At 37.9% G+C, this 15,279-nt stretch overlaps 1 protein-coding gene across 6 annotated transcripts in view; it reads left to right on the top strand.

Moving 5' to 3' along the window:
- The window catches only part of SYT1 (synaptotagmin 1), a 277,485-nt gene that overhangs the window by 222,518 nt on the left and 39,688 nt on the right, over positions 1 to 15,279 (top strand). For all 6 annotated transcript variants that reach the window (XM_026865087.1, XM_026865070.1, XM_026865078.1 and 3 more), the window contains one exon: positions 1,713 to 1,830. In XM_026865087.1, coding sequence (XP_026720888.1) covers positions 1,713 to 1,830 — 118 coding nt within the window. The remainder of the gene's footprint in view (positions 1 to 1,712; positions 1,831 to 15,279) is intronic.

Genomic DNA, 15,279 nt, shown 5'->3' with positions numbered 1-15,279 from the left:
TTTCTAAGTTTTTTTTAAAATTAAAAAGAACACTAACTACATGATGCCATTCAATATATGCTGCTCCAGTCTGTTGTTGGGAGCAGCAAAGAGTCCCACATACCCAAGGAAATCTCCTGAGACAAGCCCATACACCTTTTGATAAGGGAGGAAGATGGAAACTCTGAAGTATAGCTGAGTATCTGTCATGCATCTGACAGATGGTTATATTGCAGATGCTTATCCAAACCCGGATAAAAGGTGATTGTCTGTAAGAGCTATTGAGAGAACTGCCTCTGATGCTGAAAATTTGGCTTAGGTGATGAAGTTCAGTTTCTCTTAAATGACTTGAAAGCTTGAGCTCCCAGTTGGAAAGGAACATTTCAGTTCCTTTTACATGGATGGTAAAGTCCTTAGGACATGGGTTGTCTTTTCTCTAGGAAATACCCGCTACATCCATGAGTATGTGAGCCAATTGCTCTCGGTAGTGTTCCCCAAGCTTTTTAGGTAAGGCTCTGACTTTGCCTCTTTCCCCTCGCCTCTTTGAACCGGGTAAATTGCTATGTTCCCTTTACATTTGCAATATGGGGAAAAGGTTTATAATTCCTGCAAAAAATTACTTTCTGTCTTAACAAAAAGCTTGGGTACACCCACAACTTTTCAACAACCAGCCTTCCAATTTATTCTAACAAAACACTGGAACCAAAAAGATACCTCTTCATAGAAATGTACTTTACTGCCAGAATAAATTGTGGAAACAGACATATGCCATAAGAACTACTGTCTTTGAAAGAGAAACATTGCTATCTGAAAAGCTTTATTGGACTGTTCAGTGTAACCTGATTCTTCTTGTCTCAAAAGCAACCTTGTTACCCCCTAAAGATATCATTGTGCCTGAAAGGAAGGAGGAAAGCAGCTTGGATCATCCTAGTGATCATTTCTAAGCAGTTTTCTCCTCTTTTTCTCTCTCCTATATGCAAGTTCAAATCTATCATTCTTCCTTTTAAAACAAAGTTCCTGTAATTCTGAACATAATTCACAGCCCTTCCTTCTTTGCCAGGACTGTTAGGAAGGTACTAAACAATGAATAGCAAAGGTTTGCATTTGGCAGGATCCCAGATGATACGCTGCAAGGTTGAAGGCAAAACCAAATTCTTCCTGATGTGATCAGGGATCCAGTTGTGCTTTCCTGCTGTTTTTTTTTTTTTTTTTTTTTTTTTTTTTTGCCTGCCAGATAGGAGACAAGTCTTTTCTTATACGGAGTGTTTTGTGCTTTGTATTTTTTTATACTTTTTGCTTTTGTGACAGAATGTGGTGAGAAAGACACGTGTTACTGTTTCATGGAAAACAGTCTAGTAGTTGGGTATGCATGTGTGCTAATTGATTTATACTGAAACACAACCTGGAAAAAAAAAACCCTGTCATGACTTGGTTTAAAGAGAAAACTGTATTTGTGGGACCCTTATTGTCAGGGGAGAAATGCTGAGCAGTGTAACTTACTTTGCAGCCAGCACGTATCTTGTCATTTGGCTCTGTACAGGACTCCAGCTGCTGCAACAGACTTGAGGTCGTCAAAGATTTAAGCTGGGCAACTTGTGGCAGACATATTGCTTATTTGAATGAGTTTCTGTGTATTGAGATGTCATTTTCTGTGGCACTTCCAAAACTGCATTTTTAAAAGGTTACAAAAAAAATTATTAAAATATAACACCATGTCTTGTTTGCTTTCTCAGCAAGAAAAGCTGGGTGATATCTGCTTCTCCCTCCGTTATGTGCCTACTGCTGGCAAACTGACTGTTGTCATTCTGGAGGCAAAGAACCTGAAGAAGATGGATGTCGGTGGACTATCAGGTACATGCATGAAAATCTGCTTGTAGATTTTGCAGGTTTGTGAAGGCATAAAATCAACACATTTTCTATTGGAGGTCTCTTGGTTGAGAAGGTAAGAGCACTTGTTCACTGTCTGAAAAATGCAGCTTGTGTTTTCTGAAAGTTAGGGCATGGCTGAATGTATCAGAACTCATTCCAGTTTAGAAAAAGGAGTTGCATTATATGTTGCATTCCGCTCCAAGACAAGGTCTGAAGAGTTAAACAGTCAGATGACAGTGCAAGCTCTCTGTACTTTCCTTCTATCCTGTTGCCTAGAGATAAATACAGACTATTCAGACAAGAGAAAAAAAATCTGACTACAATTCCTATTATCTGTTTAATCTCACAAAACATGAGCATTTCCCCACAGTGTTACTGATAGTTCATGATAGAGGAACTCACCACAGGTCGCTGTGCTGAGGCTAGGATAATTGTTTCTACATTTGAAGGGCTCAGATGTGATTGCTCTTGTGAGCAGAGTTGGGAGTGGTCTGCATTTGCAAGTACACCAGCAATCAAACTGACAGTCTTGCACTGTAGTCAGTGAGATTGATATCTCCAACATGCTCAGTCCCTACAAATAGTCCTCATAGCCTTTGCTTGTAGTAAGGCTACACACACCATGAGTGAGTTGATGTATGCTGTCTCTAAGGGACGGTGCAGCCAACACACGTGACATCAGGGCTGTGTCTCTGCAGTGGGGCTGTGTCCCAGGGACCTGGAGGAGCTCCATGTAGGCTTCTGTTCTCTGCTGTGTCTAGAATTTGGACACAAATTACTGTCTAAATTGCTGATTAGCTGGGACCAAATTAAATAATAAGATGCTTTATAAGGAGAGATCTTTCCAGGAGAATTTTATTTTATATACCTTCTGTTCAAAAGAGACAGTTTCTACCCACCATTGAGAATGAGGATGTTTCCAGCACAGCTCTAGAACTGAAAGCTTTTACAGCTGTCACTAGTAGACAGATGATGTAATTGCCGATTTTGAATTAGCAAGTCACAAGAAAAAAGTGTTTTGCTTTTATTTTCTTACAATCTTATCACAAGGTAAGAGTTATATGCAAAATACAGAGAGAAATGGGAACCTGTTAAAAGCAAGCCTGAAGGTTTTATTTACCACTTTTGATGAACAGTAACAGGAGGACCTTCACAAAGTGAGGAGAAACAAAGTCTCTTACCAGTAACCGGTTATCTTTTTTTATTTATTTTCCTTGCTTCTAAAGTCTTCCACTGCACAGCAACAGACGTAATAAAGTAAAAGACATCAAAATATTGTTGTAGTCATTACCTCAATTGAGTCTAGCTTTTTCTTGGCTAAAATGGACACTTGGATTAGGAAACATCAGGAATGGTTTCCCTAACACTCATACTGAACCAATTGCAAATTAATGTTCTTAAGCACATTTACTTCCTAATTGTTTCCTAATGAAAGATTAGGTTCTCATAATAAGGAATTTTGGGTTTTTTTGACTGAAGTGTAGCTGGAAGAGCCAGAACATCTATATTTTTTCCAAGCTTTGCAAGGAATGCTGTGGATAATAGGTACTCAGCTCATAAGAGAGAAAGAAAGGGTCAGGGGAAACACTAATGAGCTGAAGACCTTCTACAAACTTCAGATGGAAAATATAATAATGATGTATTGTGCTAGAAATAACTACGTGGAAATGAATGGGCTGAAGCACATAGAGGACATTTAAATATATTTCTAGGGAATGACAGGTTTTGTTCTCCTTTTTTAGGGCCATGCCAAACTAGAAACATCATGTTCTCTCGGAGACAAACAAACCCAATGGGATACCATGGTTGTAACAGGAATTCAAAAGTCACTGACAGTGATAAATGGCAGTTAGTATGGTATTCCTGAGGCAGTAATTATAGATGAAATAGTGTTGGTTTAAAGTGGATCTAGTGTCTTTCATTAGGGAATTTATCTTTGAATAAATTATGCAGAAATAACTTCTGATATCAAGCTGAGATTCTGTTGCCATTATTCACGCTAAATAATACCTACTCTCAAAGTACAATACTGCTAAGTGATGATGATGATGACAGGATTTTATCTCTATTAGCAAACACTTTCCCCACTGGTTGTGTTATTTCTTCTAGATACTAAAATGGCTTTTTGTTTTGCAAAACTGAAAGTTTTGCATTGCAGTGGAGGTGGGAAAATGTTAACAATCAAATGTAATCTCAAACTGAATGTTACCTATATACTCAACAGCACTTACTGTCACCCAGGGAAAGCCATTAGCAAGAGGTGAAAATTATGTAGTTGACACAGATGGAGGAAAAAAAATCTTAGAAGTTTTTCCAAAATAGGCAAAAAGTACCTGGTTTTTGAGTTTAGAATGTCTTTTTGTTATTCTCTCCTAATTTGGAGAAGATGCTGGAAAAGCAGAAGACAGACACTTGGAAAGGACTCTCCTTTCTCTTGCATCCAGCCTTTATGCCTCCTTGTGGAGTTTATGCACCTTGCAGAAAGGAGGAGCAAGGCCCTGGCTCCTGCAGGAGGTCTGCCAAGCATTCACAGCACAGCGGCAGGTGACCTTGCAGTTTCCTTCTGGCTGCTTCTTTCCATCTTGAGTATTACTGCTGCTAGTAAATATCTGCTATACCTTTGCACCTCACTGATGTGGAAAGCTTTAGCATTTATGTTATCTTTAGTCCCAGAGCAAAGAACCAGTCACTGTGGTTCAGTAGTCTTCTGAACTTCTATTTAGAAATGTATTAAATCCATAATTGTGGTCAATTAGACTTAAATACATGCTTGATTTTTCACATGTATATTTATGTTGTGCAAATAGAGAATCCAGTTACAAAAGTACATGTCAAAAGCAAGAGACCAATCAAAGTAGATTGAGAGTATTATCTTTCCTAGCATTTCTACAGGGCTTCCACTGGAGAAACTTTAATCCTGCTAGTCAGCATATATATCCTATTTAATGGTTACTACAGTTGCCAGAAAAAGCCTTTATCTCCAGCATTTTGAACTTTTCCATAAATTTTATTAGCAGTCAAAAGCCAAGCACAAATTACTTTGGAAACAGACAATAAAAGACAACAGACTAATCATCAAATTCATTACACTCCTTGTAACAAAACCAGATCACCCATCTAGGCAATAAACTCCCAGGTCTTAAACTTAATTGCAACATCAGGCTGTGACTAAAGCAAACCTTGGCTCAAACACTGGAACTGTTCAGCCGGAGCTCATCAAGTCACCACAACAAGTGGAAATTATTACATCTGGTGAGCAAGGGCCTCCGGCAAACAATTACACGTTTTAAAATGGCATTTTAGTTATTTAAATTATATTCAGATGCATTTTTAATGAATCCGACATCTGGCAGGTGATATGTAGGAATGTAAGCTATAAAGATATTGGTTTTATTTGTCTGAATTTGGTAAACTTGGGTTACACGGCTTTATAGATATCCTTCACCCAAAATGTCTATGAGACTTAGAAGCTTAGGTCTTAGAGCAAATCAAGGGGACTTAGACTCCCAAATCACTCTGTTGGTTGCTTTTTAATTTCATTTAGGTGGTTTGCAAAATTGGAAGATTTCAAAACCAGTTTGCTGTTTAATCTCTCCAAACACGCCATAGAGACATAGTCTGACTAATTCCTCGACAAAGGCACAATGCAGCTCAGCAATGCTGTTCACAAGGGTTGTCTATGAATTATGATACTTTATTCAGGTTTACCATCCCTTCTGCTCCAGAAAGAGGGCAGGAATTATCTGCAGGTCCCCTATGAGATACTAATTTAAATCAAAGTGGTAGTGATTTCATACACAGATTTAAATGAGTATGAAAATTTTATCTAAATTGATTTTAATCTTGGTTTGTATTTGTATTTTTTACATATTTTCTAAAGAAAAAATGGTTGCTTAATCCTCAGCACATCTGACTAGCAATTAAATGTGGTCCGTGCAATACACATCGTGCAACTTTTTGTTACATAGGAAGATTCCTAATATGCAGGCAGTTCTATAGACTACTGTGTATTTAGCAATACCCTCCATTTTGTATTCATTTTTGTTCCTAAGATTAAATAAAAGCTTTCATTTCAACTTCCAATAGGTTTCCCTGCTTTGACCAAGCCAATCACTGAAATAAATTATCTGAATTCATTGAAAAGCATTTTCTCTCTGAACCTTCAGAAGAGGCTGGGACTGGCACCTGGACAGACTGTTGTTATGGGTGTTTAGCTACCCCGGCCCCAGTTATTTGGGGTTTTTCTAAGAATACATATTGGCTGTATGTATTACTGGTGAAACACCGGTTTGTATCAAAAAGTCATCTCTTAGTATCTGGTAATAAGTGTAAACGTTAACATAGTTTATGATCTTTTCAGAATTGATTTCAGGATGGTTTATTCCTTCTAAAAATCTTTGAAAGCTGATGTGGTTTTCTTCTCTGTGTATTATTTTAGTATCCTTAGCTTTTAGTAAATCTAATTACCACGAACGTGTTCTAGTAGCAAGCAATGTACCTTCCCCTTATCTCCTCAGCACTGCTACTTCTCACCACTGCCCCCTGATCAGACCTGGAGTTTCAATGGGGAGGAGATGCCCTAGCTGGCATGGGCTCAGGTATTGCCTTAGACACTGTTGCCAAGTAGCAAATATTATAGCAGACCCTAAACTGTACTTGTTTATGCCAAATTAATGCTTAGGAAGAACTGCAAGGAGAAAAGGATTATCATTGGATCCATGTAATCTTCCTTCTACAGAAAGCTGCAGATACAGCCGTGAAGAGAAGGCATCCCGTAATCCAGTCCATTATGTGTGAAAGCTAATCTCAATATTTATAAATTATAAATGGAAATACACCGGACCTCTTTGTATCTGTCAAGCAAATACTATAAATCAGAACGATCTCTGGGGACCAAATGGTACTATAGCAGAAATAAAGCTAATTCTCTACAATTAGGTATTCATTTTAAATATTGAGTACAGGTTCTAAAGGCTTGGTTGAATGTCTTAGAAAAGAATTTAAAAAATTAAGACTTGTTTAGAGACCAGCTCTTTGAAGAAAAAGTGAATGCTCATGAATTATTCAGTCAGAGCATTCACTTTAATAACTTCATTAAAACATAAGAAACCTTAAAAGCTAGCTAACACAAATGCAATATTATGAGAAGAGAAATACACCATTAGTGCCATGGCCTTGCTATAAGCCATATTGTAAGCATAACTCAGTGAATATTAAGGGAAAACACCCTTATTAAAAAACAAATGTAAAAATAAACAACAAAACACCACCACCACAACAGCTGCATTTGCAACTAGCATAATCCTAAGGAATCTAACAGAGATCAGTACCAACAAATATTTTAAGATCTCTACATACTGTGAGGATTTCTACAACATCTAATATCTCAGTATCTCTACTGTAATACACTGGCAGAACTTAGAACAGTAGATGGCTGCAGCAATACATCCCTCTAACACTTGCAAAGCAATCTCACAGCATCGCGGTAAATTCACTGTGGGCTCCTACAGTGGTGATGGAATCAGTCACCAAATCTTCATCATATTAAAATCCTTCTCTCCTGACTGGAGGAACAGTCCTGTTGGTGACACCTTACTTAAGACTGCACAGGAGTGAGGGAGGTCTTTCTGAAATGATCCTCTTTTAGTGGGTAAATAAAGTCTTAGGGAGTTGTTTTTTCTAATCCCGACTCAAGCCTTTGACATCAGACCACCTTCTTCCTCAAGTTAAAAGCTGAAGAAGGCAATTTCAAAATAAAAATGTATTTCAGATTACAGTGTATTTATCATAGAAACCATGTTAGAGGGAACGTAGACTCGTATTCGAGGGCATTTTGGAGAGTTTTATGAAGAAGCAGCCAGGTAATTGTCCATTTTGAAGTGAGTACACAATTTCCACTGAATCATATGCTACAGGGCTATTGCACACAATAATATATTGTATTAGATGAACTATCAAACGTGGTGATCCCTACAAAGAAGCAGAGTCACATTGTTCTGCTCTTTTCTTCCTCCTATGCTTAAAATGAAAAAGAGATTGTGCCTGCTGATTACCAGTGAAGTTGTACAAAACCTGTAGGCATTGCTCTGAGAAACCTTAGAACAAACACTGTGCCAAAAAAAACCTCCTGGGCTCAGGAGGTGTTTGAACAGCTTCTTGATTTGAGAAAGGAAAGAAATCTTATTGTATGTGTGTATCTCCTTAATCATACAGGCCGACCAAAAGGTACAGGAGATCACCACCCAGCTGTGTGGACTCTGTCAGCCAATAGTCATCATTTTCTGGCGTTGTTGTTGAGTTTCCCCCACTCTCCTTTCTCCAAAACAGAGAGCAGGAAGACTTCTTGTTCTTCTATTTGAATAGCCACATCTAAATAATGCATTTTGTGCGTGTCTGTATGTGTGCTTCCTCCTGATTAAATTATAGTATGTTTTTGTTTGGTTATGCAGTCCCAAAGCAAGTGTGAAGATGTGTATGTTAATTACTTATATGAAAATTAGATGGTTAATACTTTAGGTTTTCAAGCTCTACAAGAATTTCATAGCAATGTGAGTGGCTGTAAAATGGGTGTGGAAGCACTGTAGATAGATTCTGGAGTCTTTAGGGAAATTAGTCAGTTCTCTTACAAGTAAGTTTAATTTATTTTTACTCTATGAAAATTGCAGTCTATGTCTTTTAATGGGTTTGAAGAAAAAAAAAATATGAACTCAAAAAGAAAATGTCTTTTTTCATCTCTATAAATACAGTTTAGATCAGTACTTAAATGTTCACAGAAAGTAAGGAAAATATAATTGAAGGCATTTCCTTTTTAGGACTGCGTAAAATCATACAGGTTTTTAAGACAGCATGATGAGCATTTTATTAGCACTGTTAACGCAGTTGAGGTTTGATGAAGTTTGTAGGACTTTCTGAGGAAATAGAAGCAACTTTAAATTCAAGTTTTTACATTACTTTAAATCCCACATACATTTTTTTGTTTGTTTAATCTCATGTGGGTAAGAAAGATGATTTGCTTCTGCTAGATCTTTGTGTGATTACTTCTTATAGGTCTCCTGACTTTTTTCACACTCTTTTGTGTGCGCATCTCAACAGAAAGAAACATTTCACAAATTAGAACCTTGATCCTGATCTTGAATTATCCCTGAAGGGAGCATGGGTTGTATGCTGAGAAGGGAACTGCACGTCTATTCTAGTACACTGTGCTGAAAATAGCTCTGTGACGACAGAGGAAGCTTTCAGTGTAAGGGGAGAGAGGAAAACAGGTGTTGCTAGTTCTTTATCAGTATCATTACTTTATGTTATGTGCTTTATGGGTGAAGAGTCAAATCTGTTCACACCTTTGACAAGTGGAGCTCTCCACTGGCAGCTAGGAGATACTTATCATTCAACAAAATGGAAAAGACATTTTCCCATTGCCAATTCCGAAATTTATTTTCCAAAACCTTTCTAACTGAAGGTGGAAGTCAAGCCTTGCTCTTCGTTCTATCGATGAAGCCATCAAAAATGGCCCATTACCCTTCTCGAGGTAACAGGAAAGAAATACAGTCTTGTTGCTGATTGAGATTGATGTGCCATCATTCAGTTACTCTCCTGTGCCTTTGTGTGTCTCAGGAGAGTGATATGAATCTCAGTGGGATTCTTCGTCCAAATATTTTATCCCTTACTTTACTTCCGTGATGCTATTGATGAGGTAGAAAAGTCAGCATTTGGGCTTTGTTTGTGCCTTCCAGCACAGGCCATACTGCCTTAGAGCTGCCTTGTTCTAGCTGACTCAGTCACAGGGTTTGATTAACCACAAATTACCTGCCAACAAGGTGGAAGAGTGAAGCCCCGAAATGCCACTTTTCCCCTGTAGAGAAGTTGGTGTGTGACTAGGGTGAGAATTTATCTGGGTTTAATTCCTAGCTACTGTTTCTTGTGCTTTTGTTTATCAGTTGTGAAAGTCAACACAGTGGGTGTTCTGTCTTCATGACAGTCTTCTGTATCATCATTAAGGCATCTTTACATATTCTTTGTAATAAACTGAGTAACTAAGCTCTTCAGACCTATTATTGTAAAGTATATGTATCACTTTGTGAAAGTCTCAGATGTATTAAAGGGGAAAACAAGGCTCCCTGTGAGTGAAGTATCTATACAAGCAACACCTTTATTTAGATACTTAGTTTATTTAAGACAACTAAGGTGCTAGGCAGTGGTTTTACAAAGCCAAAGGTAAAGAGAGGATTCTGGTCTTTTTTTTTTTTTCTCCCTTAACAATATGATTGGTTTTAAACTAAAATTATGGGGTGTTTCCTCCATCGTACCAGTCTTGTTGATAAGATGGTGCCAGATGTGTTTCTTTCAAACTGTCTATCACCAACATAATGCAATAGTAAAACTGGTAATATGAAGGGAACATCTCCTTCCATTTTATGGTTGCTAGTGCAGTGACTCTAGTCCATAGGAAGAGATTATGCTTTTCTTCCTCTTGTGTTTATTAAGATATCTTCTTTCTGTCTTGTTGATGAATATGCTATCGCTTGATCACCACATGAATTCCTTTTGTATCTACTAAGCTGTCTTCAAGATTACAAATAGCAACATTTTTTACTCTCTTTAAATCAGAGCAATTTATGTGCAGGGGTTTCTTGCAGCATCCCATCATATTAGATATTAATGTAATAATTATTGACTAGTAAAATATATAACTCTCATTAAGGAAAGACACAGCTAAAGCACAGATCACATAGCATCTGTCCAGTGTGCATGGCAACAGACATAAACTTCTTTATTTGACTGCAAAATTCAGATGTTATGTAACACAATTGACCAGTGTGCAGTGCTTAACATTTAGAGGTTTTCTTGCAAAACATGCCTACAAGGAAATCTGTCATGAAGAATCGTACCCACTGCAAAGCTCAGCTGTTTTCTACTTTTTTTTGTGAAGGCAGAAAGGAGGATTTGTAATATCTGTATTGTGAGCTTTGTCACAACATAACCTCTCTCAGATTTGAGTCTGTCGAAAACCAAGTAAAGATACAGGTATGCATTATAAAACTATGTATGATCTAATAGTAGGCAGAACCAAATTTTAATTCCTGTCCTGTAAGTAGTGACACACAAGGATTTCAGAATCCAAATGTAATCTCTGCAGCTCAGCAGCATCTCTGTAGGAGTTGCTTCAGGTCAGAGTAGTAAAGGGTTCTGTTTAATCTCTCTATCAAGCCCAATTCATAGGACCGCTTTTTCTTCAGATTCCCAGTGGTATCACAGAACACTTTACATATACAGGTCTGCAGGTTAAATCCACCTTTCCAGTGAAGAGAATATGATAATGTCCTGATTGAGCCCTAGTGAGAAAGCATCTTAAATTCTATTTGAGCCTCTCCAGACATCTTTGCAGTACAGCTGGCTTCAGGGCCAGTCTCATTACAATATTGTTGTGAGGGTATATGTTCCTGCACTAAGTTTCAGGAATCCGAGTTGAAATACGCAGCTACATCAGTTGCTACCCATCAGCAAACCATCACATGCTTGTCAACATGTGAGAGATGCTAAAAGTAGTGATTATGAGAGCATGCAACATAACAGGTTTTTTAAGTTCAGGAGCCCTGGCTATGTGGGATGTGAAGAAATGCTTATGTAAGGATGTGAAAGCATCAGCAAGTCTTGCACTGCAAATTGTTTCAGCTGGTTGGGAGCTAAGTTAATTTAGGCTGCTCCCTCATGGATGAAAAATAGAGAGATGAATGTTTAATTAAAAAGAAGTGCATGTTACTTTACAAATCAGGTGTTTGGGATCTGGAAAACTGTGGGAGCAAAGGTGTTTCTGGGAGAGGTTTCTGGTTTTGTTATTCAAAGTCACTTTCACTGGGGCAAAGCAAGCTTAAAATGTACTGGACCAAACTGCTTCCTGGACAGTGGAAGTCAGGGACTGGCTCAGCCGTTCCTGGAGATGATCTGTAGTGCCCCATTGCTGAGGAATATCTACTTCAGAAGTTACTGTCTGGCTTCAGGTTGGGAAACCAGCACTTGATGAGAACAACCTTTCCATCTGCCATTCTGCTGAGTCTTCATGTCTGGTAGTCCCTGCGGGAGAGCAAGTGAGTGATTTCCTAAATTGATTGAGTTCTTTGACCTGAATTAGTCAAGAAAAAGACAAGTATAGATAGATTTTGCTTTTGTCTAATCTGGGCATGGATTGCATCTTTTTGATCAGGGTTTGAATTCTTCTCACAACAAAATGGAGCAGTATAAGAGAATCCACACCAAAGCATAGACAATCGTTTATAAATGAAGTTATTCAGACAAGCGCATCTTCTACATACACCTGTGCACGCTTTTGTTTGTGTAGCTAATATGTCTATGATATTATGAAATATGAATTGCTGTAGTGTCTAGGCATTATGGTCCTCAGCTTCAGGTTCCATCAGATAGCAGGGGATATGGACTTGGTAACTTTTCAGCCTTGAGGCAGGTTTTATGCTGATGAAATGTTCCATTGCGTTAAGAGTTGGCAAAAGCCCAAGGCCAACAGTAGTCCTATGGTAATTTAAAATACAGTTCTGTGAGCAGTGGAATTGTAAGGTGTGATTTCCTTTAAATTTCAGACTGTGACTGGGTATTCTGATGTCTAATAAAATACGTGCTTCAATTGAAACTTTTTTCCATAGTTTGAACATCCATACTATCTTTCACACATGTATTTTCTGGTGTGTAATAAGAGGTGAGACCATGTTGCAGCTTTCACCTCATATTGGGATACTAAGTAGGCTGTCTCTGTTCCACTTGGCTGCCTACTTTCTCAAAGCTCTTAGGAATTTAATATCCTTGAGAGGCCTGTGATCCTGTCTGGTTTGATTGACACTGGCCAATATTCTAAAAAGGTATGGAAAGAGGGCAGTCAGTCACCAGGTTGGTACATGCACACAAAGATGACAGAATCATTACCTACACTGTGTTTCCTTGGGAACCCAAACAAAAAGAAATGTACTTTGTTTTATTGCAAATCCAGTGATAAACACGCTTTGATGATTCATAATTAAATCTATTCTCATTTTCTTGCCATGTGGTGTTTTTTTTTTCTTTCTTTCTGATCTATGGATAAAGCAAATGAATACTTTTTAAAAAATCTAGATAGCTGCTTCAAATCATCCCATTACTTCCTCTCTAGTTTTAATTGCTTTCCATGCATCGGAGACCCTGAATCTGAATAACCTAAGACATACTGCGATTTTAGAAAACAAATTTTGGCTCTGTTGGCATCATACTTCAGCAAAGAGCACAGTGCCCGTGCATTCCATTGATGTGCGTTTTGCATACAGGTTTGCTTTCTGCAGAGCATTCACAAGATAAGCACTTTGGCTTTTCTTGTTTACATGCTGTTTACTGTATTTTTTCTTTGTTTGCAATTCCAGCATATTTGAATCCTGATAGGTTAAATGTAAGGGAAGACTAGCATCAGCCAGCGTGCTGCTGCCTGATCTATCCAGCACACCAGTCTTGCTTTTAGAAAAGCCCAGTCATTTTTCACCAGCACTTTGAAGTACATTCAGATCTGCTTTGGCATCTGTCCAGCCCTGCATAGTATCAAGCAGGGGACATCCTGTCTGAGAGAACAGATTGTTAGTTCAATTATATTCCTGAAATTGAGTTAAATTTCCATGAAACCTGCTTCAAATGTGAAGAACCCGGGGGGAATGGGGGGGTTTTTTGTTCGTTTGACTTACAGCAAACAGGCAGACTAAATGAGACACATTGTATAAGTGCGTGTTCTGTGTGTTGTTTATGGCTGTTTATGTCATCAGTTTGAGAATAGGGTGAAGTAAATTGATAGTGCTGCCATCTATAGACAAAATAAAGTTACTGCATTCAGTTTCATGAGAAAGGTGGAAGAGCTTGGACATTTTGTCTAAAATTTTGTTAATAACGTTATACTGTAAACAAAGAGAAGAAAGAAGAGCTCTAAGCTGCTTCTGAATATTAATTAATGACAATTCCTCATTAATGGTGATCAAGTCTTCTGTCAGTGGCCTGGGTTTCCAAAGTATAACACAGTAATTAAACAGTCCTTCAGTATCTTGGTTGAAAGTGTTGTCTTGGGACCATTGCTAATCTTACCGGACTGGGAAGTTTATTTTGCTAGTCAGGATCGTGTCTGGTATGTTGAAAAGAATGGCAGCCTTCCTCTAACACATAGCATTTCAGTCCATTTTTTTGGTAAAAGAACAGATGGTGCAATTTTTCTGGCAGAGATCCAAGCATCCATATGGTACAATACTGTTCTACATTAATTCCATTGAATTTTGTTTAGTGAAAGATAACGTTCTGATCAAATGCAAAAGGTTCATGCTCAGTTTTATATTTTTATCTCTGCTTTTCTCTGTTAATTTTTATTTATTCTCAGAAGCATAAAAGCCATCTTCTCCATCTGCCGGTTTATCTTTCCATGTACACTGAATATTTATTTTCCTCCTTGCCTCTCAAATTGCGTACATCTCTTAAGAAGGGAAAACTCACTCTAACATGCACAGTTAGATTCTGCTATTCCACAACACACCACTAAGTCAATATTTCAGATTGTCCCACTGATTTCCATCAGGTGATGCTTGTATTTTATCAATGTAAAGTGTAATAGAACTCAGATTTTGGATTTTTTAATGCCGTTTTGTTTAAACAGCTACATGGCCACAGAATTAGTAGAGACTTTGGCTATTGCAGGAGTACTCTGTGTTGACTCAGCGTTCTGCTTGTGCGTAAATGAATGCCACCTTTTTGCCTCTAGGAAAAAAGGAACGTTGCCTATCATTGTCTGTGTTTTTTATTTCTTGTCAACAATTTCTATGTGAATTTTATATGGAGATAATAAAATAGTCTGATTAGCACATATTCCTAAATGATCTGCAAGCCATATTAAAAAGGAAAAGTGCAGTGATTACAGAGTGTCTCACAAACTAATCAGAATGAACAAAATAAGGCATATAAGATACAATAAATCACTTAATGACTTAATCAGGTTAGCACTACAAAGATACTCAGCAAGATGGAGAAAACCCTAAATAATTAAAGTGAAAGGTATTTGAAAGAAATTGCATGCAAGCTGCCAGGAAGGCAAAAATTTTGGGTTTGTAAAAGACACAGAGAGTTGCCATCTATGCATCACCAAAGACCGGGCAAGCTGACACAGTCACATCACAGTTTTGACAATGGTTATAAAACACGAACCACTGTAGAACAGCACGAGATTTTCAATAGCCACACATAAAGCTTGACTTTTCCTCTCCAAAGTCCTGGTAAGCTGAAGTATTAAAATTGGTTCAAATGCATATTTTCAAATTTTACATCAACAGATTTGACAGCATATGCTGACATCAGACTTCTGGTTTCTACTCTGTTATGCGCATGAAGCTCAATAGATAACATAATAATAAATTAAAGCCAGTGAAGGGCAAG

This window comes from Athene cunicularia (genome assembly GCF_003259725.1).
Source record: "Athene cunicularia isolate RWA chromosome 1 unlocalized genomic scaffold, athCun1 chr1_part2, whole genome shotgun sequence".
Taxonomy (NCBI): domain Eukaryota; kingdom Metazoa; phylum Chordata; class Aves; order Strigiformes; family Strigidae; genus Athene; species Athene cunicularia.
This window is presented reverse-complemented; position numbering and strand designations above follow the sequence as displayed.